This window comes from Syzygium oleosum, unplaced genomic scaffold, assembly GCF_021117445.2.
Source record: "Syzygium oleosum isolate NSW1041296 unplaced genomic scaffold, Sole_v2.1 Sole_v2.15, whole genome shotgun sequence".
Taxonomy (NCBI): domain Eukaryota; kingdom Viridiplantae; phylum Streptophyta; class Magnoliopsida; order Myrtales; family Myrtaceae; genus Syzygium; species Syzygium oleosum.
In genome coordinates, this window is record NW_026607499.1 from 6,348,473 (window position 1) to 6,372,330 (window position 23,858).

Consider the following 23,858-nt stretch of genomic DNA (forward strand, 5'->3'; position numbering starts at 1 on the left):
ATACAAGGGATTGTCTCTTCAGGCTTGGTCGACACCACTGTTGGTTACAAAACTAGAACCAATTCAATTCCCTGACCAACACCGCATGGCTGTTAACCTTCCTGTTCAAATTGGGCAACGATGTCAGTTTTCTTACCCTCCGCGAGCAATTTAACGTGGGAGGATGATTGGAGAGTCGATCTCGCTCTTCCAAGAGCCCAAACTGGAAAGTACAGGACACCTTCAGATTCCCTTTCCTAAAGCATCATCGTCGGCATAGGAAGTGAGAACTTGGCTTTGATGGGGAGGCTCAATTGCAAAATTGTCTTTAATGAAACACAGAGAAGATGGTGAGCACATCATTGTCATGTGCATACAATTGACACAGCAAGCGAAGGTCTCAACACAACGGGGATCTTGCCTATCCATAGCCAGAGTTAGCAATCACAGAGCCTACAAGTTACACGTAGTACTGAATAGTATCGCTCTAAACAGTGATAACAATACTGCGTATACAACATGTTGAGTCTCCATACAGGGGTTAGTAGTCGTTCGCACATCTAATACAGTCTTAGATGGCTCTAAGTCTTAAAGCAGAAGTAGGTACAGGATATGGAGGAGATAGATTTGTCAACTGACTTTCACTTTGTTTCGAGCCGATGGTAGCAATCTTGTTCTTGCATACAACTTCATCATCTCGCAGTAAGCATCTGAGAAGCATTTTTCTACCACATAATTCTCAGTTACGGAAATTAACTTCACCTGACGTGCAATTCCAAGCTCCAATCTTATTTATCTTGATCCAGTTCCTGGCTAGAATGAAGTCGCACATGTGGACAGGGTCTCTCTGGTTCTCCTCTGGTCCATAGTACCTTTAGATCGCCTCGTCTCCTTCCCAATGCTAAAAAGGTACCTGCAGTAATGCACAAATCTCCCAGTTCGTAAAGAGTTCTGTCAATTGGCATTGATACACGCTTTAATTAGGTTTGCACAAGGAAATTACCGAGCGTAAATGGAACAATGTAAAGCAAGGCAGGTTGCCCATGCCCATCCATCAAATTCAATGCCACGTAAGTTACAAGAAGACCTGCAGTCGGTTGTGCGGCAGAAAATAGTTATAAAAACAGTCATATTCACAAGAAATGGGAAAATACTCTTATATTCCCTATCTTTCCATTTAGTAATTTTCTCTTACCTAATCCATAAGCAAGCATTGCCCACAAGAAGTATCCAGCTCGAAGATTCTTATTTGCCAGCCAATCATATCTGCAGATAGTACATTATTGCAAAATCCAATTGTAGACAGACAGCAATTTACCAAGATATCGATTTGATCGTGCTTCCGCCAGTTACAAAAATGAATACATGTCAAAAGTAAGTGAGAGCTTATTCAAGCTATATATTTTACTTATACAGCATAACTGAATCTGATCCAAGCCAAAGGAAATGGGTAAACCTGAGAGAAAATGCTACCACCAGTCCTGGCAAAAGAATGTCCCCAAATCCTATGATGCTATAACCACCCCATGGATCGAACATTCTGGGGATCTTTAACAGCATTGGAATTCCATCCTCTCCACTTTTATCACCGCGAGCTACCTATGGAATTGCAATCAAAAGATTATCGACATTGTTTAACTCTAAAGAAAAGGCACTTTTAACCTTTGACTTAATGATTAGTAAGAACACTCACCACAATCATCACACTTTCGTGGAACAGCTTCTTTGAAACGAACACCCAGAAAATGTCATACAAGAAAGCACAGCTTAGAAGAACTGTTCCCACCTGATGGAGGAAACAAGAAAAGTCACGTGAGAGAGAGAGTTTCTCCAATATCCAGGATATTGGCCCTATACAGTTAACTCACTCAGAAAACAAACATAGTAAACTACCTAGTACAAGGTTTAAACAACGCCGAAACATTAAACAGGGGAACAATATGCTGCATTAAAAAAGATTAAACAATGCCGAAAGAAGTTGGGATCAAGGGTGAAATGGCAAATTTCACAAGCATACTGATTCAAATTGAATTTTGATGGAGCGGTGGTGGAGAGTACTGGGGTTGCTGATTGGTGGCATATTAAGGGAGGATCAATGGGAATGGGTGAAGGGTTATACTCGCTGTTCCATTCCGCCTTTGCTACAGAAGTGTATCAGGGAGGGACTAACTATCGCTTTAGATTTAAATATAACCTGTTTAGAAATTGAATCTGATGCCAGTAATGTGACGTATGCTTTGCAGAACACTAGTGTTGACATTGCTAACTCGAACTCAATTTTGAACGAATACAGGGACATGTTAGCTGAATTGCAGCAGGTAAGGATTAAGCATGTGGTCAGGGCAACAAATCAATATGCAGACAAGCTAGCAAAGATGGGATTGACGGGATCTTATAATATATCTACTTTTGATCGTATTCCCTTTGGTTTAGAAGCATTGGTTGCATTGGATAAGCAAAGAGCTCTATCCTCGAAGACTCGGACTAGGCCTTGGCCTTGATTTGTACTTTGTTATTTGAGTATTTACATAAGCACGAATCTACCGAAAAAAAACTACCTTCTACAATACTTACAAATAAAGTGCGTTAAAATACAGTATATATGAGAAATGATGGGCGATTCTTCTTAGTAGATAAACAACTTAGCCAAGGTATAATTTTACTGCGGCAGTGAAAGCTTCAAATAATATTCACACAGAATAAGAAAATTATGCAAAAAAAATTTAAGAAGTTTACCGCCTGTCATAAAGACAATAAGACCTTCACACTCCCAAAAGAAAAGAAAAGAAAATAAAGGCAGAAAGGACAACAAATGCATCAAGAAAGTCAAATGAAAATTCTATGCCACCAAGGCGTTCAGAATCTAGCCAAAGGTGATCATCATCTCAGTAAAACCACTCAGGCTACTCAATTAGTAAGAGTACTTAGACCACACCCACACACCAACTACCAACCACAGACAGAGACAGTGAAGAACACGCAGATTGATGTGGTTCAATCTCATGTACCATATGTCCAGGCGAAAGCTAGAAATCGCTTGTAAACCAAGGAGGTAACAAGAATGACTTTCACTCTCAACCTGAAGCCCATGTACAGCCACTCATGTTGTGTATCAAGCTTAATTATCATTATTATTAGGCCTGTGTATATTCATAGATGTCGAGTCCTATTATACTAGGATTTATTATAAACAAGGAGACTAACCAACTACTGTATCTAAGCAGTGAAGATACTGGATTCGGGTTAAAAAGATTCCTTCTTCACGAGAGATATCTTTAATCATAATAGAAGACACAAAATAACTGGAGTAAGAATAATGGCCTCGAGAGGATCTTATGGATAACAATGATCTAGAGCCTGTTCTTTACCATATCCATTGGACACCTGAATTTTAAAAGCAATATCTCAGCAAAGTTAATTAGAATGACTACCTTGAGATTTGGAATTCGAACAATTTGAAGAACGGTGATTATCAGAGCAATCCCCTGAAAGGAAGCAGACAAAACAAGTCTATAAGTTTAATGTTCCAACAAAATCTCATAAACCTTACTTTCGCCAGACATTCGACCAACAATAGTCCCTACACTACGCATAAAAACTCCCACAGAATAGTCTGACTTGTGATATTCTCGTAGAATGTAAGCAGCAAACATGTTAATAAAGATCTAAAAGAGTTAATAAACAGAAGAGGCGGTGCAAATAAATCATTTATGCAGACGCTATGGTAACCCTTTTTTTATCAGAAGGAATGGTAAAGTAAATGATGACGTGTGGAACAAAAATTAGTAAATGTAGTATTTTCAAGTCACCCTGAAGTTATACTGTACATACTCGTATAGCAAAATATTATAGGAAAGGTTGAAATATTCTTTCCTCAACGAAAGCAAGAGAAACTACAAAACCAATGCAGGTGACTCAGTTACAAAATAAGGACCAACAAATAAGCAGAGAACAGCATTAGCAATTGCTCATCCCCACAAATATAACTTATTGACTAGGATGATGAAATCTTCAGAGACCTGACCAACCTTGAGCTTAAGCAGGGATTGTAGGTTATTATACCCAAGTCATTTAAAGATGGAGGCAGTTGGATGTTTGTCAGGTAAAGGAATTTTACTTGTATAATAAGGTTGATGAACACAAGAATACTTAACAGTCAAGTATCTGCAAAACATACGAAGGATACAGTAAAGAGATGACAAGAGGACACCTTCTGATGCATATTCTCCTTACTTAACCAACTTCACTATTCTTGCAGAAACTGAAAAATTATCCAGAACATCACTGAGACTATGCTAAAGATTCCATCTACATAATTGCAGAAGTACAGTTCCATTTGGATTATCAAAAAGGCAATTGACCCTTACAAGTATATCTTGACCAATCCAGGCGAAGGAAACATTTCGATGAACAGCCCAAACAACAGCAAATGCTATGCAGAAAGGAGAAACAGCCAAGGTCAGGTACGACACAGCTCCAAAGAACGGTACTTTGGTGTATGTATCCCCGAAATTTCTGAACCATCTGTAGAAATGGACAAATAATTAACTCTAGCCCTGAGAAAATATAAAGAGAATCCGAACTGTAATCTAATAACCACCTACCCAAAATATGTCTCGTCATCCATTTTAATTCTCTCATATGTATGTTGTGCTATACTCACCATAATACCATCCCTCCTATCCGTAGCACCTCAATTTAACTATTTCACCTTCATATTCTAATGGAGTATTGTCTTCTTGTCAAGCTTAAAAACTATTGTGGGCTTGCTATTATCAGGTTGTCAGAAAATATTTATACAGGGAAAGATATAATCAATAGCCAGCCTCGCATTCTGGGAGAGGTCTCTCTAGTCACTAGTAGTGATAGTAGTAGCCATGCAATACGAACTTATATTACATGACTGTAGAAGATCGTAAAGGAGCTACAAAGAATACATAAAACCCAAAATAAGATCGAATACCAATTCCCTATTGAACGTTGTTTTTAGCTGAATTCTCAAATCTCGCCCAATTTCGCTTTACAGCTTCCATTGACAAGTTTTTATGTTTGTTCAGCACAACAAATGCACATTAAATAAGGTTACCATGGTATTCAACATAAATAAATGATTTCCGCAGAATTAAACCAGGGTCTTTAACATAACAAACAACAACATCACCAATTGACTAACAAATGTTTTTATAGCGAAATAATGCAACTTTTATATTCTATTATAGAAATTTGGCCCCATACATAAAAAGCAACAGTCCCCGTACAGAACTGGGAACCGGACCAGAACCGGCTAGTTCGAGAATTCAGGAACCAGCGGTTCCAAATACGTTGTATCACATCTTTTGTTAGGTAAGGCACAATATGTCGATCCTTATACCAATCGATTAAGCCAAATGCGCAAGATAAATTATCCTTACGGTCGACTGAGTATGAGAAAGATGAGCTTATGAATCTAAATTATCAAAACATGCAGGACCACACGTGTCAAAGAAGGAACTACCTTGACAATAAAGCAACCAAGCAAGTTTGTAAGCCCTGCACACCAAAGCAGCTACTATGTCAGATATGCACTTAAAGAGTATGCACACAGAAGGACGACAATCCGAAAAGATGAAGTAAATACTGGAGCTGCATCATGAGCTATTGGCCTCTAGTAAAATGGCACAAACTAGAACTATCGAGGGCCTGGTCTGTCATTAGCTTAGCAGGCACAATGATGAATAAGCAAATTTGTAATAACAGGGGATGTCAACCAAAAAGTTATACCTCTACACCACCTATGCAGAAAAGAACCACCAAAAGTTCTATGAACCAGGAAGACATAAGTTTGTAGAGAACAATCAAGAAGCACGAAGCAATGATGACAAAGAGGACGGCTGAAGTTGTGCTGATTTCTACAACACCAGTTGCGTTCACATGTTTGTCATCTGTAAGTTCATCCCCAGCATCCTACAAGATTGACAAACGCAGAGAAGGTAAACCATTGAATCAGAGGGAAAAGCATCTACCAAAGGACAGTACTGGTGTACATTGTTTCCCAGCACCAAATCAGAAAACAACCTTCATTAGCTTATCCTGCTCGATAGCTGCTTCTCTAGCACTCCATGCAGACCAGTATGAGGCACACAGGATGGTACCAACAGCCATTAGCCATAGAAATACTTCAGCTATGTCAACTAAAGGACGAGTAGGAGAGTATAGCTGCACAGACACTGCAAACAATCTGAATGTTTAGCAAACAATCTGCATATTGAGCAAGCTATGCTTTAAAGATAAAAGAGAACTAGAAGGTATGTGTAATGGCAGATTGAGAATTTGAGGTCTGAGGGGGAATTGTTACTAATACTATAAGGAATTTTTGGACCTAGGGAGCGGGAGCCACCACTGGCCCCCCCTAGGCATCCGCCACTGGGCATGACTAAGAAACTTCTGCAGGTAAATAAATGCTGTACAGCTGAAGTTATCTATATATTTTCAGATTGTATCAAGGTATGGAACCTTATTGCAGAAAAGAGCTGACATTAGACATGCAGCTAATTCAGAAGAAAAATCGCTTACCCAATGAACTATTCATCAGCATTTTCTGCAGGCTTAAACCAGCATCCTGTGGGAGCATGACCGCTGGTATTTTTATGTCCAGATCAGTTTCATCGGGATCACAAACCATCTTGTATAGTTCTGTTGTGGAAAAGAAACAGCTTCATTAATGTGGTGAACAGAGCCACATACTAGACCGACTCATCTCAATGGCCAATGGAATGCTCAAGTTAAAAAAGATTTGGTTTCTATAGGCAGGCAGGAAGCAGCATTTATCTTTGTCCAAGTTCCAATTTTCATGTCACCCACATAATCTTCATTACCAGAAACTCATGCTTGATAGCAAGAACAAGTATTAACTTTTTTGACAAAATATAGCCGCAATTACCTTTTTGGTTGTTCACAATTAGGATGGCTGATGCATTAGCAGCTTCTGCATTATTTGCTTTTGTAGTAAATGTGCAGCTGCCTCGATCCACCATGATAACATCGCCAGTGAGCTTAACAATATTGAAATTATAAGTCAGTCATACTGACGATGCAACAATACATCTTCAAAAGTAAGTAGGGTTACTTGTGAGTCTCTGGAGCTTTGAGACGACCTAAAAGAGGTACCTTCTTTTTTGGCGAGGCGCAACCATCACGAGGATCTGATAGAGTAAGGTGCGAATGGTCTGCATTTTTCTCCTTCGACACAATCGGTTTACCGAATCTAGCACCAACACCAACAAATTCGCTGCTCTCAAGTCCATTAACCCAGGTTTGGACTTTAACCTGACAGAATCATTATGAATCAGACACTAGAAAGGCAATCATAGTAACACTTTGCTTTAAAATGAGAAATAATTCCAAATTTACCAACTTATAACCTACATATACCCTAAGAGGATACCCAGCTTAAAATCACGAGCTATTTCCCCAACTGCAGCTCAACAATGATGAGGGCAGGCAGAAATTGGGGTAATACTTCTGGGGAAATCTCTTCAGAAAGACACCAAAAACCAAACTGACAGAAAATCACATCAAAGAAAAGAAACATCGAAAACAAACTTTCACGGATAACGAGCTGAAGCAGTTCACATCTCTGCGTAATTGTGCCCAAAGCAGTAAAATTTCCCTAAGCTATTAACTCCTTCAGCTCCATCATCCTCATGACTAAATATTAGCTCCAAGCATCAATGATTGCTATAATCAGCCCCTCTATTGCATACAATCAAGCAAGAGAAATCAAGCGAAGCACATTCCAACCCCAACTTCTGAGCATTGACTCGGTCACCCATCCACCAGACAAGCACCCGCGACCAGTTCCGACACCGCGAATCGAGCAAGACCCAGTCAACACCGCACCGGACCGCGAACGGCGACCAGCTCAAAAAGATCGCCAAATCAAGCAAGTTCCAATCGGACTGAACAAGGAACCGCGAAGGAGAGGGGGAGGGGGGAGGGGGAGGGGGGGGAGCAACATTATGAGTTACCAGGACGAATTGGTTGCTGCAACCGGGCTTCTTCGGAGCGGATTCGTCGTCGTGGACGATGTCGCCGGCGCTCGCGGAACGGGGGCCGCCGCACGCCAGCCAGATCACGGCGGCCGCAGAGATCAACCGCCAGCCTCCCCGGAGCTCCATCGTTTCCCCCCGACCGCTGCAGATTTCAAGAAGCACCACGCATCGCAGCTTCAGACTCAGAGAGAGAGAGAGAGAGAGAGAGCGAGAGCAAGTGCAAATCAACTGTTTGTTCTTTTTCCTCCTCCGTTTAGCCGGTCGCGTAAGGACAAGGACGGTGGTTAAGAAAATGACCGGAAAGAAGAAAAAAGAACGAAAGAAAGGAGGACAAGAAAAAAGGTAGTAACAAAGTTGGAACTGTCTGCCGATTCCAAAGGCTCGATCCCCCATCATCATTTTAATGATTTGAATACTCAAAAACTCAAACTCATCAAAAGTCACTACAAGATTCGACCACTCAAAGCAATAGAAATTCGGTTGTTCCATTAAAAGTTGGCAACTATTTGTTTTTGAATTTCGACCAAAGGAAAAGCAATTTGTATTTGAATAGGTTTAACTTTCGCGTCCGATCGACGTGCGAGCTGCCCGAGCTGACTCTACCGATTCACTAGTAAGTCGACATTCGGCTTAACCATTAGTTTTTGCTTTTGTGGCATATTCACGTTATTATCTTATCGATCGGTAGCCTGATCGGGGAGGGCATTACCCGTAAAAGAAAATAGGGTAAATGGTCCATGAACTTTGACCTAATGTGTAATGTGATCTTTGAGTTTTTAATTTGTTCAATGTGGTTCGTGAATTTTAACTCAATGTGCAATGTGGTTCTTGAACTTTTAGTTTATTCAATTTGGTCCCTGAAATTTTGGTTCATGTTCAACTTAATTCCTAAATTCTATAAAAAAATTTCAATATTGTTGTCGAACTTGAATTAATGAAAAGATATGACTAGACATTTCACGAATAAAAAAAGACAACTTAATAGCTGGATCATGGCAATTATTGTTATTACTATAATAAAAAGAAGAAAGAAAGAAAGGCAGCCGACACCCAAGGAAGGCGCCGTGAATTCCACGGGCTCACGTGGGTTACAAGAAAGAAAGGATTGAATTGCTTTAATGATTGAAACGAAATCACCGGCAGTCGCCGGTAAGTGGACCTTATCCGTACGTCTCTTCCGGTCACTTGCTCTCGTCGTCAACCCATCTCCGTATTTTTCTTTTTCCTTTTTTTTTTAAATTTATTTATTTTCGCAATACGTATTTGTCCATAATTCGGTTCGTGTCGTCAGCGTCGTCAAAACCGGGACCCAAGGGGGCACGTTTCGCCCCCGAATTGAAACGAAACGTCAACTTGTCGCGTCAAAATCTTTGAAAATACGCAAATTGACATTTGACTTGTGCCTAACCCTAAACAACCCCCCCTGAAATCTTTAAAAATTTGACAAATTGGCATTTCAAATAATGAAGAACGATAGAAAAGGGACCCAAAAAAAAAAAAAAGGACGTAGGAAAGACAATTCTATCCGGGGCCGAAAAGGCCAATCCGTACTACTTGTTGATGTCTAAATGTTAGTCGTTCCCGAGCTGACTCGAAGGCTATGTGCGGATAAGATCTGATCACGAGCCTGACGACCCATGAGCTTGTCCGGGACGGATGATATCGATATCGGGGGCGGACTTGAATGAAGTGCATTCGGTTGATAAGAACAAGAACCGCGGGATCCGATTAAGTCCGAGCTAGGTCATGACTCGATAAATCTTATGTTTTACATTTTTGGTGATAGGTGGGTATGAGTGAGTTAAGTTCCCCGTTCCAATTCTAGGTTGTTGAAAGATCACCTCTAGTTCAGTTCAGAAACTTAAAGATGAACACAAAATGTATACGAATTGTACTGTTTGCATCGCACCGTTTCACCTAAAGATGAAAACCAAATGTCTCTTGACTTGTAGATTGAAGTTGTTATTCATCAATACTTCTGCTTCGTGAAAGAACAAATTTCCATCGTGTGGGAATTAACAACCTCCTTTAGGATCTGGGCTCTGAAATGCGGCGAGCCGACCGTCCGAGCTAGGACGCATGAGGCCGAGGAAGTTGTTAGGAACGTGATATTCCGAAAAACCGTGCCTGTTGCTCCACATCGCTCCACCGCTCAGTCTCAGTCCTAGCGCGCTCTCGTTCGCACGGAGCAAGTTCTCCAAGCTCGAAAGCTGGTCGTTACCGAAGCTCACATCCATGCCCTGATAGAGTGTCATGGGAAGCCTAGCCTGCGTGGTCGGTTCGGAGGCGCCGCCGCGGTTTGAAGAGCTTTCTTTTCTAGGACATGCCTGAGCAAGGCTCCCGAGTCTTCCTGCTGGATTCAGGGCCTCTCTTTGAGAGAATCTCGACTGGACAGGATTGATCCTGAGCATGCAGTTTTCGCTCAGAGCATCGACTTTCGAGATGGTAGGGAACATCGAGCATATTGGAGAACCTGTGGGATTCGAGTGATCGGACAAGCTGCTGATCTGCGAAAGGAAGCCCGAGTTTTGCCCGTTCTCCTTTTCGACTGTCCTGCAATTGGCTCGATTATCGGGAGTCACCTGGCGATTGCTCGAGTCAGGTGCGATTTTGCTTGCTAAAGGTCTCTCCAGGAACCCAATGTTCCAATCCAGAGCACCCTTGCTCAGGTCAAGTTTGCTCGGCTGGAGTTGGAGATTGCTCTTCGAGGGATCAGAAGATTGTATCGGCTGGTTAGTTCCCGGGACTTCTTTGTCGTTGGTCGTCGATTTCGAACCACGACCATTGCTTACGTGATTTTCAGCTGGTCTAGGACAAGTTGAGGGATCCAACCCCTTTTTCCTTTTGGCTGGTTGCGCGGAATCCCTGCCCTTGCTTTGCCTTTTCTTGGTCGGCTTCAGCTTCTGTGCTCCGGCATCATCATTGACACGAGTCCGACCCCTCATCTTCACATTCTCCTCGATGCTGTTCTGATGCTGCGATTGCAATTCCTCTCTTTTGTTTCGTCCACGGTGCGTCCGAGTCTTATGCCTCTCGCTTTGAAGAGCCAGGACAACACCCTTTGCAGAGCTCTTCCTATGCTGGTTCTGATCGTTCTCCGCGTGGTCATGGCTCAGTGCTGGTTCGGTCTTGTCTCCGCTGCAAGTGCCGTCCTTCCTCGATGTGCGCGCTGAAGCGTCTCCAGACACCATCTTGTCGATCTCCTCCCTCATCCACGCAGCCATCTTTATCCTTTCATCTTCGAGCTCCTGCACTACTGACTTTGTGAATGCTCGAAGCTCGCTCACAATGGAAGGATCATAAGCAATGCCTTTTCGCTTCTTAGTACTGGCTCCGGTATTGGCTAGCCTCTTCTTTGTTTCCCTTACTGAATTATCCTTCTTACGCCTAGTTTTCACCTTCTTGGTTTTCTCATTGGCCTGATCTGTTCCATCAGGGCACACCGCTTGTTCTTTCTCCTGAGGCCTCCTAGAATAGCTGGACTCGTCATCTCCTAGAGAGATCTGTTCGTGGACCAGTTCGTTCTTCTCTGATGCTCGATGACGGCTCGAATTGGACTTGTCGTCGTCGCTCGACAAGTCGTCGTTGCCATTCCTGAACTCCCATCTCTGCTGAAATTTCAGGTTGCATCCGATTTCGAATCCCGGGGACATCACATTCAGGGCCATCCTAGCTAGAGTTTGCGCTTATGCAGCTTTATGAGTACGTGATTTCTCGTCTGCCCTAAAGTCGATCTTCTTGAGATTTGAGAAAGCGTGCATTATCAGATGCCACAATGAATCAATCATCAAACATGAGTTGAAGCCACAATAAAATTAACAAAAAGATCAAGAGCATAGAGCAGATTCTCTTTAAAATCCATCCCAGACATCGCATACTCCCGGTGGAACAACTAATCAATCTCAATCGAAATGGTTCAGACATAACACTACCGGAGCTTATCACTTTCGCAGTAAGCTGATGAAACCGAGCAACGCCATGAAATATCAAGACAGCAAAATTGAACCGGCGAAAATCGTTGCAGACTGCAATAAAACTTTTGGCATCATTAATTCAAGTCACATGATGGATAGGTGTAAGAAATAACCTATGCCCTTATTAAACTTTCCCTATTTCCATTTCAACAGAACAAACCAGGAATTTGATGAGTATGATTCGACAACTATTAGAACTCCGCCTTCGCCACTATCAACAACGATGGCATGGATTCGAGGACCCAAACGATCATATTACTTTGCAAAGAATAGAAGTAAGATGTCGAAATTTTCCCATGAACAAGAATGATCAAAGATTTTCTTTTCAAATTAAAAAAACTGTACTGCTAAAGAGTAAAGGCAAGAATCAAGATCGACAGTATACAAATAGCACAAAATAAAGAACAACAAACGAATTTAGTCAATAATGTTCAATTACCTTTAGCACTTGAAAAATGCTTCTCAGCATGTAACCACCTTCATCTTTCTGACAAGAAAAAACTTTATGCAGAGCATCATCTTCTTCATGACCTTCAGCTCCAGTTTTGCACACCATCTCTGGCTCTCTCTCGTCCAATTTATCTTCCCACATTCTATCTCCAAAACGGGGAAAAGATCAATGTGCTCTCCACAACTTAAATGCAGGGTTTCCATATACTTCACTTGTTCCCCCTTACAGCGAGTCAGCTGAGTTGGGTGACGAGTGGCGGAGACATTATTCACCATTTTCAACTACTGTGGTTATCCTTTAGCCCCTTTTGTTTTTTCTTCAAGAGCTAGTCTTTTCTTCCCCCTTTCGGCTCGAAAACTTTATTGGTTTTAACTTTTCTAAGAAGTGTATCAAAGGTTAAGGGCTCGAGCGAAAACCCAGCTTATTTGGAGGATTCTGTATTTGATGCAGGGAGAGCGATCAATATGATTTGCACAGAAATGCAAATAGCAAGCTTTAAATGCGTGCCATTAAGGGAAGAGTTTCAATTTGGAAGTAGTAACTATTTTGCTTGATTACCTAGATTGTTTGTTGGTTCAGATACGAGTTATTATGATATGATCCGTGCTCATAGTAGAATGCAAATGCATCTATTTAGATGAGTGCCGAATTTTCTTATTTTCGCTAAATAAGACAGAAGGTTTAGTGATTTTCTTGAATCGTTATTTTTCCATTTTACTTTTGAGGCTCCAAGTTCGAATCCTTAACCTTTCTTTCCAAAGAGACTCATTGCCAAAGAGACTCGCCGCCTCTTGACAGGTGATCTTTTACATTTTCGAATCCTTGACCTCCCAGGAATTTGTAGAAGTGCCCGTTTTGGGAAATGCTAGTGGAAGAACTTACTGTGAATCCAGAGACCACACAACAAACTTATTTTCATTGTAATTTCGAAACAAATTACAATTTCGTAATTTCAAGAATATACCAAACATCTGTAACACTTGTTTTGAGCAAAAAATTTGGAAGCACGTGTCCAAGAAAATGCGACTTTCATTTGGAAAAAATCGAACAGTCGCAGGTTGATCAAACGGTAAAATGATTAATTAGACCTAAAATATTCATTGTCTCGAGCCTGAGTTGATCAATGAATAATCAATTTTCGATTTGCTGTCTATTTTTAAAACTAATCTCTTTAAGCACAGGAAAGTTTTTCTTAAGCAACATATCTTCTTTCTGTTTTCTTGCTGACCAAGTCCTGAAATATTTGGCAATGGACAATGGAATTTAAGTGAGCGTTTCACTCTATGTTGCTCCTCTTTCTTCTAAAAGTGCATATGGAATATGTAATAATAATCAACCCAGCCAGAGTCTCCGGAACTGTCCCTTCATAACACATCCACATACATAATTTCCGCCGCCGGGCAGAGAGATTAAGCACTTATTATGATGGTTCTTTCTCGAGGACATGCCACATATTGATGCTTGCATCTCATCACCATAGGAGCGACCGCGTGAACACCAAGTAGACATGATGTTCAAGCCGCCAAGCTTTTCGAGGCGATCTCAAAAACATTCTCGGACAGTCCATTGGTAGACATGATCATCTCTAACTGTGCCTGTAAAAGAGGCACGGAAAACAGCATCGATGAACGAAATTGGCAAGTGAAGAAAAAGAGGGTACAGAAAATAGCATCCATGACAGGAACTCCGTACCTTAGCAAGGTTCTGCCTCGTCTCATCGTAGCGTTTCCATCTTGAGAAGGCAGAGACCATGCGGGATGCAACCTAAAATTTATAAAGAGAATGTGGATAAGCAAGTTACCTAGGCTGCAGAAATATCTTAGCATACCGTCACATGAGACACGGTTTTTCAAACCAACCTGAGGATTTATCTTGTCTAGTTGCACCACAACTTCTCCCAAGAACTTGTAGCCTGACCCATCCTTTGCGTGGAAGTTCACAGGAGAACCACAGAACCCGCCAATGAGCGAGTATACCTTATCACACGAAAAAGCAGATTGGTTAGTAATCTAAAAGAGGTCAACATGCATGTAGAATGCAGCTGAGGATGAACACACTTATATCCCTGGAGCGAGCGCTTACCTTGTTTGGATTACGCAAATCAAATGCTGGATGGTTCAAGAGATTCCGGACATTCTCAACATTACCAGGAATGTCAGACATTGCTTGAAGAGCGAACCATTTGTTCACCACCTTAAGGAAAGAGGTTGAAACATGTCATTGAAGACTATACCCGACAACAGTTTGGAGATTCCAAATGTCACCCGCTAAATAAATCCAAAACATGCTAAAATGGATGAAAATTTCGCAAAATAAAAGCATATAAACGCTATCCTGCTGTAAATAGCTGAATTAAAATATAATCCACTACAAACCCAAGGTTTTTCCACATAAGGACACACTGAAGTTGTATTTTCCTCATAAATAAATCTGGACACGCTTCTTATTCGAACAATGTCCATTCATTCTCTCTCTCAAAAAGAGAGTCACAGGCACATTCTTAACCAAGGAATTCGAGAATGGATAAGAAGATATTACCAAGAAGTCATGCTCCCACTTGCTGTAGAAGTCAGCTAGAACCTCCTCACGTGTTTTAGAAGTATTCAGGGCGATTGCCGCCAAAGATGCAAATTGTTCAGTCAGATTTGTGGCAGTTTTGTACTCATGCATTGCAAGCGCAGTACACTCTGGATCATCCAGTGCAGCCAGATATGCTGGTTTATAATTTTGAAAAAAGAAAGACGCAAACTGGTCAGTTAACTGTAGCTTTCTTATACTAGAATCCAAAACACATGAAATTAAAATGCTAAACACATACAAAGGGCGGTGTTCTTCAGAGCCCTCCTCGCCATGTTGTCATGGTTAAACACATACCCATCTGAGCTCCTATTCTTTTCGACCTGGAGGTTAAAGAGGAGCAAGTTCAATAATTTCATTAGACACATTACACCTTTTTCATGTACAAAAGAGAAGTGCCAGAATGTTTACCGTGCTTATTAAGTCACCCTTCAACTCCTGAGCTATCTGCTTCCTGATAAATACTCTAACAGCATGAACTGCATCAGGATCTGCAACATCCATCATGTCCATTACCTCCCCCTCACCAGGAAGAGTTATTGCCTTCGCAATAAATTCCTACCGAGAATGTCAAGAATCTTCTAAGCATTAATCTTGTTCTCTCAGGAGGCCAAGATAAGATAAAGAAGAATCACTAAATCAGCATGTTTGAGTAGGAATGAGACCCTACTTTGTCCAGACTTGAATCACGGAGGATGCTTCCGAGTCCATGAATGAACTTGGGGTTCAAAACCAATGGTTTGTTTTGTTGGAAATCAGCAACCAAGGTAAGCATCAGCTTCCTGGCCAGCACTTGCCCGGCTTCCCAACTAACACAGGAATAAAAGTGGTAAAGCTCCTCCATCAATTGGTAATGCAAAAGATCTGTATATGAAGAAATCAAAAAATCGTGTGCTCGCTAGGACGAACCGGTTGAACTCATCCGAATCGTGAGCAAGGAGGAAAAAGAGGTCACTGTCGGCGAGATCAGATTCAAGGCGAATAGGAGCACTGAATCCCCGCAAGAGAGATGGGATTGGCCTCTCATTTATATCAGCAAACACAAATTCTTCTTCTTTCTGCTTTGCATTATCAAACCGTGGACGATGTTATATCTGAATTAATGAATAGTGAAAAAAAGTGACAGATATTTGATCGTGAGAGAATATCAACAGACCTTGGTAACACGAAGAACTGTAGAGTAGACTGGTTGACCATCTTTTGCTACAGATTGCAATGTCCCATCATGATATACTGAGGACAACGGCATGTCCTTGCCAGTCGAGTCCAGTAGACCAACCGACAATGGAATGAACATCGGCTCTTTAACTGGCTGCCCTGGAGTCGGCAGTACCTCTTGGCTGCACATAACAAGAGTCACAAGGCAACACACTAACTGAGCTGGAAAAGAAAAGATGATACGACCAGACCAATACTTCATTGTTTGCATGCATACCAAAATTTCAAGGAGAAAGTATGAGCTTCAGCATTGTAGGACGAAGTCACTTTTACCATGGGGGTCCCGGCTTGCGAGTACCTATAATACGGTCATGTAGTTATTGACATGAAACCAAACTAGTACAGACGTCGGGGCAACATGCAATATACCATAGCAAGAAATTGGATAATTCTGCATCATTTGCATCCCTCATTGCGGCAAAGAAATCTTCACAGGTGACAGCCTGACCATCGTGTCTCTGAAAGTACAGATCCATACCCTGAAACAGAAGATAGAGTGTAGTATCAACCTTGGGATGAAGTCTTGTCACGACGAAGACAGACGTAACTGTGCTCAACAATCCATTTTAGGTTATCCTATGACTCAATGATCACACTCAACCTTACCTTCCTGAAACCTTGACTTCCCAGCAAGGTCTTGTACATCCTCACAACTTCAGCTCCCTGAAAGTTTAGTTTGATCCCGGGTTATCGAACATGAAATATGACTACTTGATGCACCAAAAAATTTCTAAGTCCAGATAAAAGAGCCAAACCTTTTCATACACCTGCAGACCATCAGAACAACCAAAAAAGAGTATTAGAAATCATACAAAGAGAATCAAAGTATGAAGTGTAATAAGCAAAAAGATGTTAACCAACCGTGACTGCATGTCATGAGATAGTGAATCCCCAAGTTTTAATCCAAAATGATTGCAAAAGAAGCAGAGTCAGAGAAGTCAAAGGATATAAACAAAGAGAAAAGGAAATATTAGAGGAAGAAATGTACTGCGTCCCTAGGGATCACATAAAGCAAATACTTGCCTGTGTAAAAGTTGTCCATCTGAGAAATAGAATATGGAAAAATTTAATAAAGCATTCCAGGACAATAATCACGAAAGAAAAAAATTAAACTAACGGCATATATTTGACTCCAAACCTTAATGTAAGAATGTGGCCGCACAGGATGAGCCATTGGACCAGCATCCTGAAAGGAAGAGGGAAATCAGAATATGACCAAACAGTTGGAGATAAATTATCAGCAAAGTGGACACCCTTTATCATCCTAATTCAAGAATAAAACCATGGCTAACCCGCAAGATTAATACATAGATAATTCCAAGAAATCCTTCCCATGAAAAAGCATGAGTAAGGAAGGCATAAATTCTCTGAACACATGAGAAGACAAACCTGTGGATACTGATAAATACGAAGCTTTGAAACATCACTAATCCGCTTTACAGTTCGGCTTCCCATGTCAGAAGAGAATTCCTGCCAATTATATGTAAAATATTATGAAATTCATGTAACAAAAGAATAATAACTTTGGTTTAAAAGTAATGAATAAGCCATCATACTTGATCACGGAAAACAGTGAGCCCCTCCTTTAGACTGAGCTGAAACCAGTCGCGACATGTAACTCTGAAACCAATTCAACCAACCCACCGAAGAAAAATGAAAAGATGCCATCAGAAAATGAGGAAAAGAATATACAGTGCAAAGCAAAATGTGGGCATGCTGTTTGAATAAGATTTGCATGGTTATGTGTCGGTGTGGGCGCGCCCGAGCGTGAGAGCGAGAAAGAGAAACCTGTTGCCAGTCCAGTTGTGAAAATACTGCACCGTAGACAATAAATAAAACCCAAGTCATGATCTACCTACCATACAGATTACTAAAATAAATTACAATTTAATTCATTTTCAGCAACAAGGACAAATATATTAACCTCATGGCCAATAACTCCTAAAATTGCAGCATAATCAGCATCTGTAGCAGTCTCTGGAGATGCCAAGACAAGCTTTGAGTTGAAAATCTGAGGAGAACAAATGCATGTGTGATTGCCAAAACATAGGTAAGTAAGAAGATTGATCGTGGGAGAAAGAAAGCTCGAGACAGATGAGAAAACATTACATTCAGACTCTTGTTTTCCATGGCTCCCCTGTGCATAGAAAACAAAAGCACTATCACTGACAGAAAGTTGAAACGGAATCATAATCCCACTAATTGACAAAAATGATGTATTGAGTCTACAATTACACCATCAACTTAAACATCACCAAGGTAACACATACATGTTAAAATCTGGAACAGCCACAATATTAAAGAGATCCAAGTCATACTCTAGACCAAAAACCTGTTACACAAATAAATCATAAGAAAAGTCATAAATGGCAGTTCCTTACATAACCTAGTAACTGGAAATTTAGAAAAGCTACCGAAAACATACATCCTCGTCCCACTTCATAGCTGCTTTAAGTGAATACATGGCATGTCCAGTCTTAGGCAGGTCTTGCGAAGGAGTCCAAATCCTAAGGGACACTTTACGTCCAGAACGAGTAATGAATGAGTCATCTCTGCTCTTCAACTTCCCAGCTACCAATGCAAACAAGTAGCACGGTTTCTTGAAGGGGTCCTCCCAAAGGGCATAATGGCGGTCGCCCTGCTCCAAGAGCGAAAAAGAATTGTAACTGATGATCCATTGACGGTCAAACTTTCAAAATTTCAACTGGCTTAAAAAATTAAATTCGACCTCAAGATCGCCTTGCTCTAAAAGGTTCCCATTAGACAGTAACACAGGATATAGAGCCTTATCAGCTTCAATTCGGCAAGTATATCTTGCCATAATATCAGGGCGGTCCTGTTTATATAAAACATCGTCCATGAAATATTAAATTCACAATCATTTATTCGACAAAATAAAAGAATAGGGGAACATGCTAAATCAACTAGTCAGACCTGATAATAGGTGATCTTACGAAAACCCTCTGCTTCACACTGTGTGCAGAAGTTCCCAGATGACTTGTAGAGGCCCTAACAAATATTGCAGAATACAAAACATTAGAGAATATAAACAGGAAGTATCAGGAAAAAACATAGCCAACAAGGCAATTTTCACCTCTAATGATGTGTTTTTCTGAGGATAGATTTCGGTAACAATTTCCAATGTGAATACACCGCTTGGAGGTGATGGCAGAGTCAGATGGCGTGAATACAAAAGGTAATCCCCATCCTACAAAGGAAATCCTTTGCATTAGAAAGGCTGAAACAATACAACCCCCATAATGCTCTTCAATCCTGTGGGAAGGACTAGAGAAATATTTTCCTTAAGCATTACAGATTCACATTTTCCTTAAAAAAAGTGAGAACAATTTAAGTCAGGCCTGCAACTCAAGCATTAAGTGATGGTTTGAGAACATTTTAATGTGCTATGTATACACCTTCAGCTCCTTCTCGTTGACCTTGACAGAAACTAGCTTCAAATCGTGTCCATTCAGAACCAGTGGTGCAGAAGAACCTGTTCGTTTACATTGTTAGTTGTCAGATAGAAAACCGCAAGATTGCCTCACAAATATTTTGCCAGAAAAAAAACAAAGCTCACATTCAGATCAATAGAGTATTGAAATCAATACAAGAAAAAAGTAAACCGTGCCCCCCACCCCGAAAAAAAGAAAAAGAAAAGAACAAAAGTACACTAAACATAGATAGTTTTTACTTTCTATGTATAACACATGAAGAGCAGGTCACGAAGCTACCTTCAACTCTGGGAATAACGCTTATCTTTGAACTGACATAGGTCTTCTCCTCGCCCAGTGAAAATTTCAGATCCACCTGCAATGGCAGTTTCACAAGGAGACATATAATCTAGCGTGTTTAAGCAGAACATCTGAGAAGCTCACATCACTTGGCTGATAAAGCAATTCATACCGTGTCAAAATAGTAATCTGGCAACTTGTAATCCTTCAGAAATATTTCTTTTGGGGCATCCATTTGCGATTCCTCAACTTGCTTAGGTGTAGCCTCAGTGGCAACTGAACAAATTAACCTGCTTGCTCGCTTAGTTCTCTGAGTCCACATTTACAATAAAATCAGGTTCAATAGGCAATAAACTAAATAATATTCTGCATGCCAACCATAATTACAGTGGCCAATGACCAGACAACCATAGGTTGTATTGTTTCTACTACCAGTATAAATCCCGAAGAAAAAATTAGATTTAGTTGCAGCGACTTACACTTAATGAAGCACTCAAAATCCCGTAATTCCTTCTGCTCGTAACCTATGGAGAAGCAATTACCAAGCGAAGCTCAATACAACAATTGCTTCAAAATAGATATCCTCCTTTATGAAAAGCACAAAATAAGATCCTACCTCTGAGCTATTGAAAGCCCTATACTTAATAATATTTCTTGCCAACTTGATGTGCGAAGTACCACGAGAGGCCTGAATAGAAGCCAAAAATCGAAACCTTTTAGCAAAAGAAGACAACAATAATAAGAACCAAAAGAGAGAAACCATTCAACCGAGAATAATCGACGACTACAATTTTCCCTGACTTCCTCAGATTACAATTTCTCTATCTGGCAAAGCCAAGAAAATGAAAAACTAGACACAAGCGCAGGCTCATTCACACAACACGAGCAGACTAGTCCCATCACTCCGCTCGCATGTTTAACCAAAAAAGAAGCCAAATGTCAAACAAAAGTCTGAGTTTGAGTAATCACAGGAGATAAGGAGATCAAACCCAACAGGCTTGTCTTTGCAAAAGTCGAAGCTTTGTAGGGAAGAATCAAGCGAGCCATTCAGCTGGGTAAAAAGAAATGAAAACAAAATCCTACCCTAGACGTAACAAATCGAAACAGCTAGTATTAGCCCCAAAAGCATTCAACTTTGGAAGAAACAGAACACCCCAGAACAGGATCGGAGCGACCCACGACAGAGGAAAAACAGATAAAGCTTCAGTCGCTGCTCCTGTCATCCACAGGTCTCAGAAGGATTATATATAAATGGATGTGGATAAATCGAAATATGGACAAGAAATTTCAAGCGCAGGAAAACAAATTAAATTGAAATAAAAAACCACAAAAGGGTAAGCGTACAAGCAATAAAAACCGAATTCTGTCAAGAAAATCGAGTGAAATTCAAGAACCGAGGCCTTGACCTCACCTCTGTCCGATGATCAGGTTGGAGAGGAGAAAGGTCAAACAGAGGATTCCCAAAACCTAAGATGGAACAAATTGATAAGTGTGCCCCACCACCGGAACATGTTTGTAAAAATGATAATGATGTTTATATGGAAAATTATTCATCTGCTTAAAAAACGGAAAGTTGGTCCTAAAAAATCTCGTAAATTGTTCGGCATATGTTCATTGTGGCTACTTTTGGTAGTCAGGATAAAAGGCAAAATGGGATAATCTATTATGTGTTCGGTTCCTGCCTAGGATGAGGTTGCATATGTAGCGACTCCGTCCGATGAGGGTGGGAAGTCGTCACAGGGTTAGAAGGTCTGGACAAAGAGCAACTCACGGCAAGCTTCTAGGATGGTAAAAGGGGTAAGAATGAACCAAACTAAGTACTGAATAGAAAAGAGCGATTTAGGGATATATATGTGAAAGCTGAAATGAACTTACAGAGACGCATTTTGATATAACGGCAAGCTTTGTTTTGAAACTCCAAAATTAAGTGTACTCAGACTGGAGCGCTACCGAGACGGATGACCTCACCCACTTATATGCCCAAAACCGTGAATTCGATATGGGACTGGCTCAAGCGAATAATGCCACAATGAATTAATCTAAGGATGTCATAACATATATGGGGGTGAGATAATGGTGAATAGGATAATCTATATCCATGGTATAAAACCCATTTTTCTCGAATAATAAACTTCTTATATTAATAAAATTTTAAAAAAATATTTAAATTCTAATATTAAAAAATTCAAAGTAACAACGCAAAAGTAATAACAATTTTCGTTTTTAATTGATTCTATTTTTATTTATATATTTGAATTTATTTTTATTTCATAATATATATTTTATTTATATATATTGAGTATTCACATTTGTTACATATATCGGTATAGTTTATTATTTAATAAATTTTAATTAAGGAATGATGGAGGAGAAAAAAAGGAAAAGAAATTCAGAAAAGGGAAAATAAAAAAAATAAGTAGAAGAACCCATATTTTAAATGAACAAATTCGAACTTAATAAGGATCTTTTTAATTTTCGAAAAATGAGGGCGAGGAGATTTTTCAAAAAAAATATATCATAACTCTATGATTGATACCTTACCCTTACCCAAAAAAAAAAAAAACTCTATGATTGATGTTGAAGCTCTATGAAATTAGAAAGAGAATCAAAACTCCTTCTCCTCTAGTTCACATTGAATTTTTACGAAAACAACAAGAAAGTCAAAGCACCATACTTTTTGGAATCACCAAAGTAAATGATCATGATTTCTTTTTCTTAATAGATTTGGCATTTCTTAGCTGATCTATCTCGCCGATGCCACTGTAGCCTGTGTACATTTCTTGTCGTGGTGACTAGAAATCCAAATGATCAAATACAGCATTTGAAGCGTAAGATTAAATTTGATTATGGACATGATAATCGTTAAATTCACTAAGGCTACCCATGGTCAAAGTGCAAATGGTGCAACCCAACCTGGCCTATGCTTGCACTAATTAGGTTTGTTTAAAACCATGTAGACTCGATCACTTTACAAGTAAAATTAATATTTTTACAACGTCGATAAAAGATTTATAGGGCTTATTACCTGGTCTACTAATTGATCAAATAAATATGAGAAAATTCCAAATAAAAACCCAAAATATCCTCATTTTCTTAAATAAGGATATGAAATGAAACTTGTTTCAAATAAGGCCCGAAGTGCCATCATTTACTCATATAAGAGCTTGAATTGGATATTGTTTTAAATAAGGGCCTAAAGTGGCCATGTTAGTTTAAAAAAATAGCCTAATCTCACTGGCTAATCAAGGGTATCTTCATCCTTTACTTTTTTTTTTATTTTTTCCCTTTTTTCCTTTTTATGTTTTTTTCTTTCCTTTTTGCCTGTGGCCGATCTCAGGTGATGGCCGGTAATACCCAAAGAGGGTCAAGCGAGGTTACCCTCAAAAGCCACGATCAAGGGCCAACCTCGCGCTGGGTGACCCTCACTAGCCACAAGCAAGGCCGCCCCTTGCCAGATCTGGGCAAGGGTCGCCTTGCCTGCGACTAGGGAGGACCTGGGCGAGGCAACCCTCATCTGTAGCCGGCGAGGGCTTGTAGGCCCTCTCCCAGGACTCGATTTTGACTAACGGAAAATGTTGATGTATTTTTTTTAATATTTTATCTCTCTTACGTGGCATTCTACATGGCGTTAAGGTTAACTAAAGCACTAAAACGACGTCGTTTTGATCCAAATCCTAATTTTTACGCAAAATCTTAATTAAATTAAGTTAAAAAAATCCATAAAAATTTCCATAAAAATGACAAACTCAAAAAAAGAAAAAAAATTAAAACATAAAAAACGCACACACAAAAAAAAACTAGGTGGTCGGGTTGGGGCCAACCCTCCTCCAGGTCGTCGCCCCATCGCCGGTGGGGTCATCGGTGCCTCAGTGAGGGTCGGCGACCCTCGCCAGAATCG

General features: G+C 40.3%; 3 protein-coding genes across 4 annotated transcripts; all 3 read right to left on the reverse strand.

The window, feature by feature from the left end:
• Positions 1-327: 327 nt before the first annotated feature.
• Positions 328-8,233, reverse strand: LOC115675474 (signal peptide peptidase-like 2). Its single transcript, XM_030598154.2, has 14 exons — positions 7,986-8,233; positions 7,126-7,284; positions 6,899-7,010; positions 6,532-6,651; positions 6,034-6,185; positions 5,740-5,922; positions 5,474-5,508; positions 4,347-4,503; positions 3,411-3,464; positions 1,673-1,765; positions 1,436-1,578; positions 1,175-1,245; positions 983-1,066; positions 328-892 (listed from the first exon to the last, which is right to left on the reverse strand). Exons 1-14 carry the CDS (start codon positions 8,133-8,135, stop codon positions 768-770), a joined length of 1,638 nt encoding a protein of 545 aa, XP_030454014.1. The 5' UTR covers positions 8,136-8,233; the 3' UTR covers positions 328-767.
• Positions 8,234-9,935: 1,702 nt separating this feature from the next.
• Positions 9,936-12,694, reverse strand: LOC115675598 (uncharacterized). 2 transcript variants are annotated; one of them, XM_030598318.2, is made up of 2 exons: positions 12,423-12,694; positions 9,936-11,743 (listed from the first exon to the last, which is right to left on the reverse strand). In XM_030598318.2, the coding sequence occupies exon 2, from the start codon at positions 11,675-11,677 to the stop codon at positions 10,025-10,027; it is 1,653 nt and encodes a 550-aa protein (XP_030454178.1). In that variant the 5' UTR covers positions 11,678-11,743; positions 12,423-12,694; the 3' UTR covers positions 9,936-10,024. The 2 variants fall into 2 exon arrangements, with proteins under 2 accessions (XP_030454178.1, XP_056174480.1); XM_056318505.1 differs by having other exon boundaries at positions 9,936-11,746.
• A 1,002-nt stretch (positions 12,695-13,696) lies between these two features.
• LOC115675502 (puromycin-sensitive aminopeptidase) lies at positions 13,697-21,239 on the reverse strand. The gene is made up of 33 exons (XM_030598201.2): positions 20,930-21,239; positions 20,577-20,648; positions 20,440-20,484; positions 20,133-20,270; positions 19,961-20,036; positions 19,646-19,722; positions 19,324-19,437; positions 19,164-19,238; positions 18,958-19,065; positions 18,655-18,867; positions 18,500-18,561; positions 18,339-18,366; positions 18,154-18,240; positions 18,018-18,043; positions 17,786-17,849; positions 17,619-17,699; positions 17,368-17,415; positions 17,253-17,271; positions 17,091-17,095; positions 16,985-16,996; positions 16,836-16,892; positions 16,599-16,708; positions 16,447-16,527; positions 16,168-16,351; positions 15,921-16,069; positions 15,682-15,820; positions 15,423-15,569; positions 15,253-15,334; positions 14,973-15,148; positions 14,517-14,627; positions 14,294-14,410; positions 14,127-14,198; positions 13,697-14,029 (listed from the first exon to the last, which is right to left on the reverse strand). Exons 1-33 carry the CDS (start codon positions 21,005-21,007, stop codon positions 13,949-13,951), a joined length of 2,934 nt encoding a protein of 977 aa, XP_030454061.1. The 5' UTR covers positions 21,008-21,239; the 3' UTR covers positions 13,697-13,948.
• Positions 21,240-23,858: the final 2,619 nt, after the last annotated feature.

Excerpts from the sequence above, each read along its gene's own strand:
- LOC115675474 (XM_030598154.2), bottom strand. The coding sequence starts at position 8,135 with ATGGAGCTCCGGGGAGGCTGGCGGTTGATCTCTGCGGCCGCCGTGATC. Across the intron at positions 5,923-6,033 it reads AGCAGGATAAGCTAATGAAG|GATGCTGGGGATGAACTTAC; the intron begins GTTGTTTTCTGA and ends TCAATCTTGTAG. Across the intron at positions 3,465-4,346 it reads GGATTGGTCAAGATATACTT|GGGATTGCTCTGATAATCAC; the intron begins GTAAGGGTCAAT and ends GCTTCCTTTCAG.
- LOC115675598 (XM_030598318.2), bottom strand. The coding sequence starts at position 11,677 with ATGGCCCTGAATGTGATGTCCCCGGGATTCGAAATCGGATGCAACCTG.
- LOC115675502 (XM_030598201.2), bottom strand. The coding sequence starts at position 21,007 with ATGGCTCGCTTGATTCTTCCCTACAAAGCTTCGACTTTTGCAAAGACA. Across the intron at positions 20,037-20,132 it reads CAGATTACTATTTTGACACG|GTGGATCTGAAATTTTCACT; the intron begins GTATGAATTGCT and ends CTGCCATTGCAG. Across the intron at positions 14,411-14,516 it reads ATTTGCGTAATCCAAACAAG|GTATACTCGCTCATTGGCGG; the intron begins GTAAGCGCTCGC and ends TCGTGTGATAAG.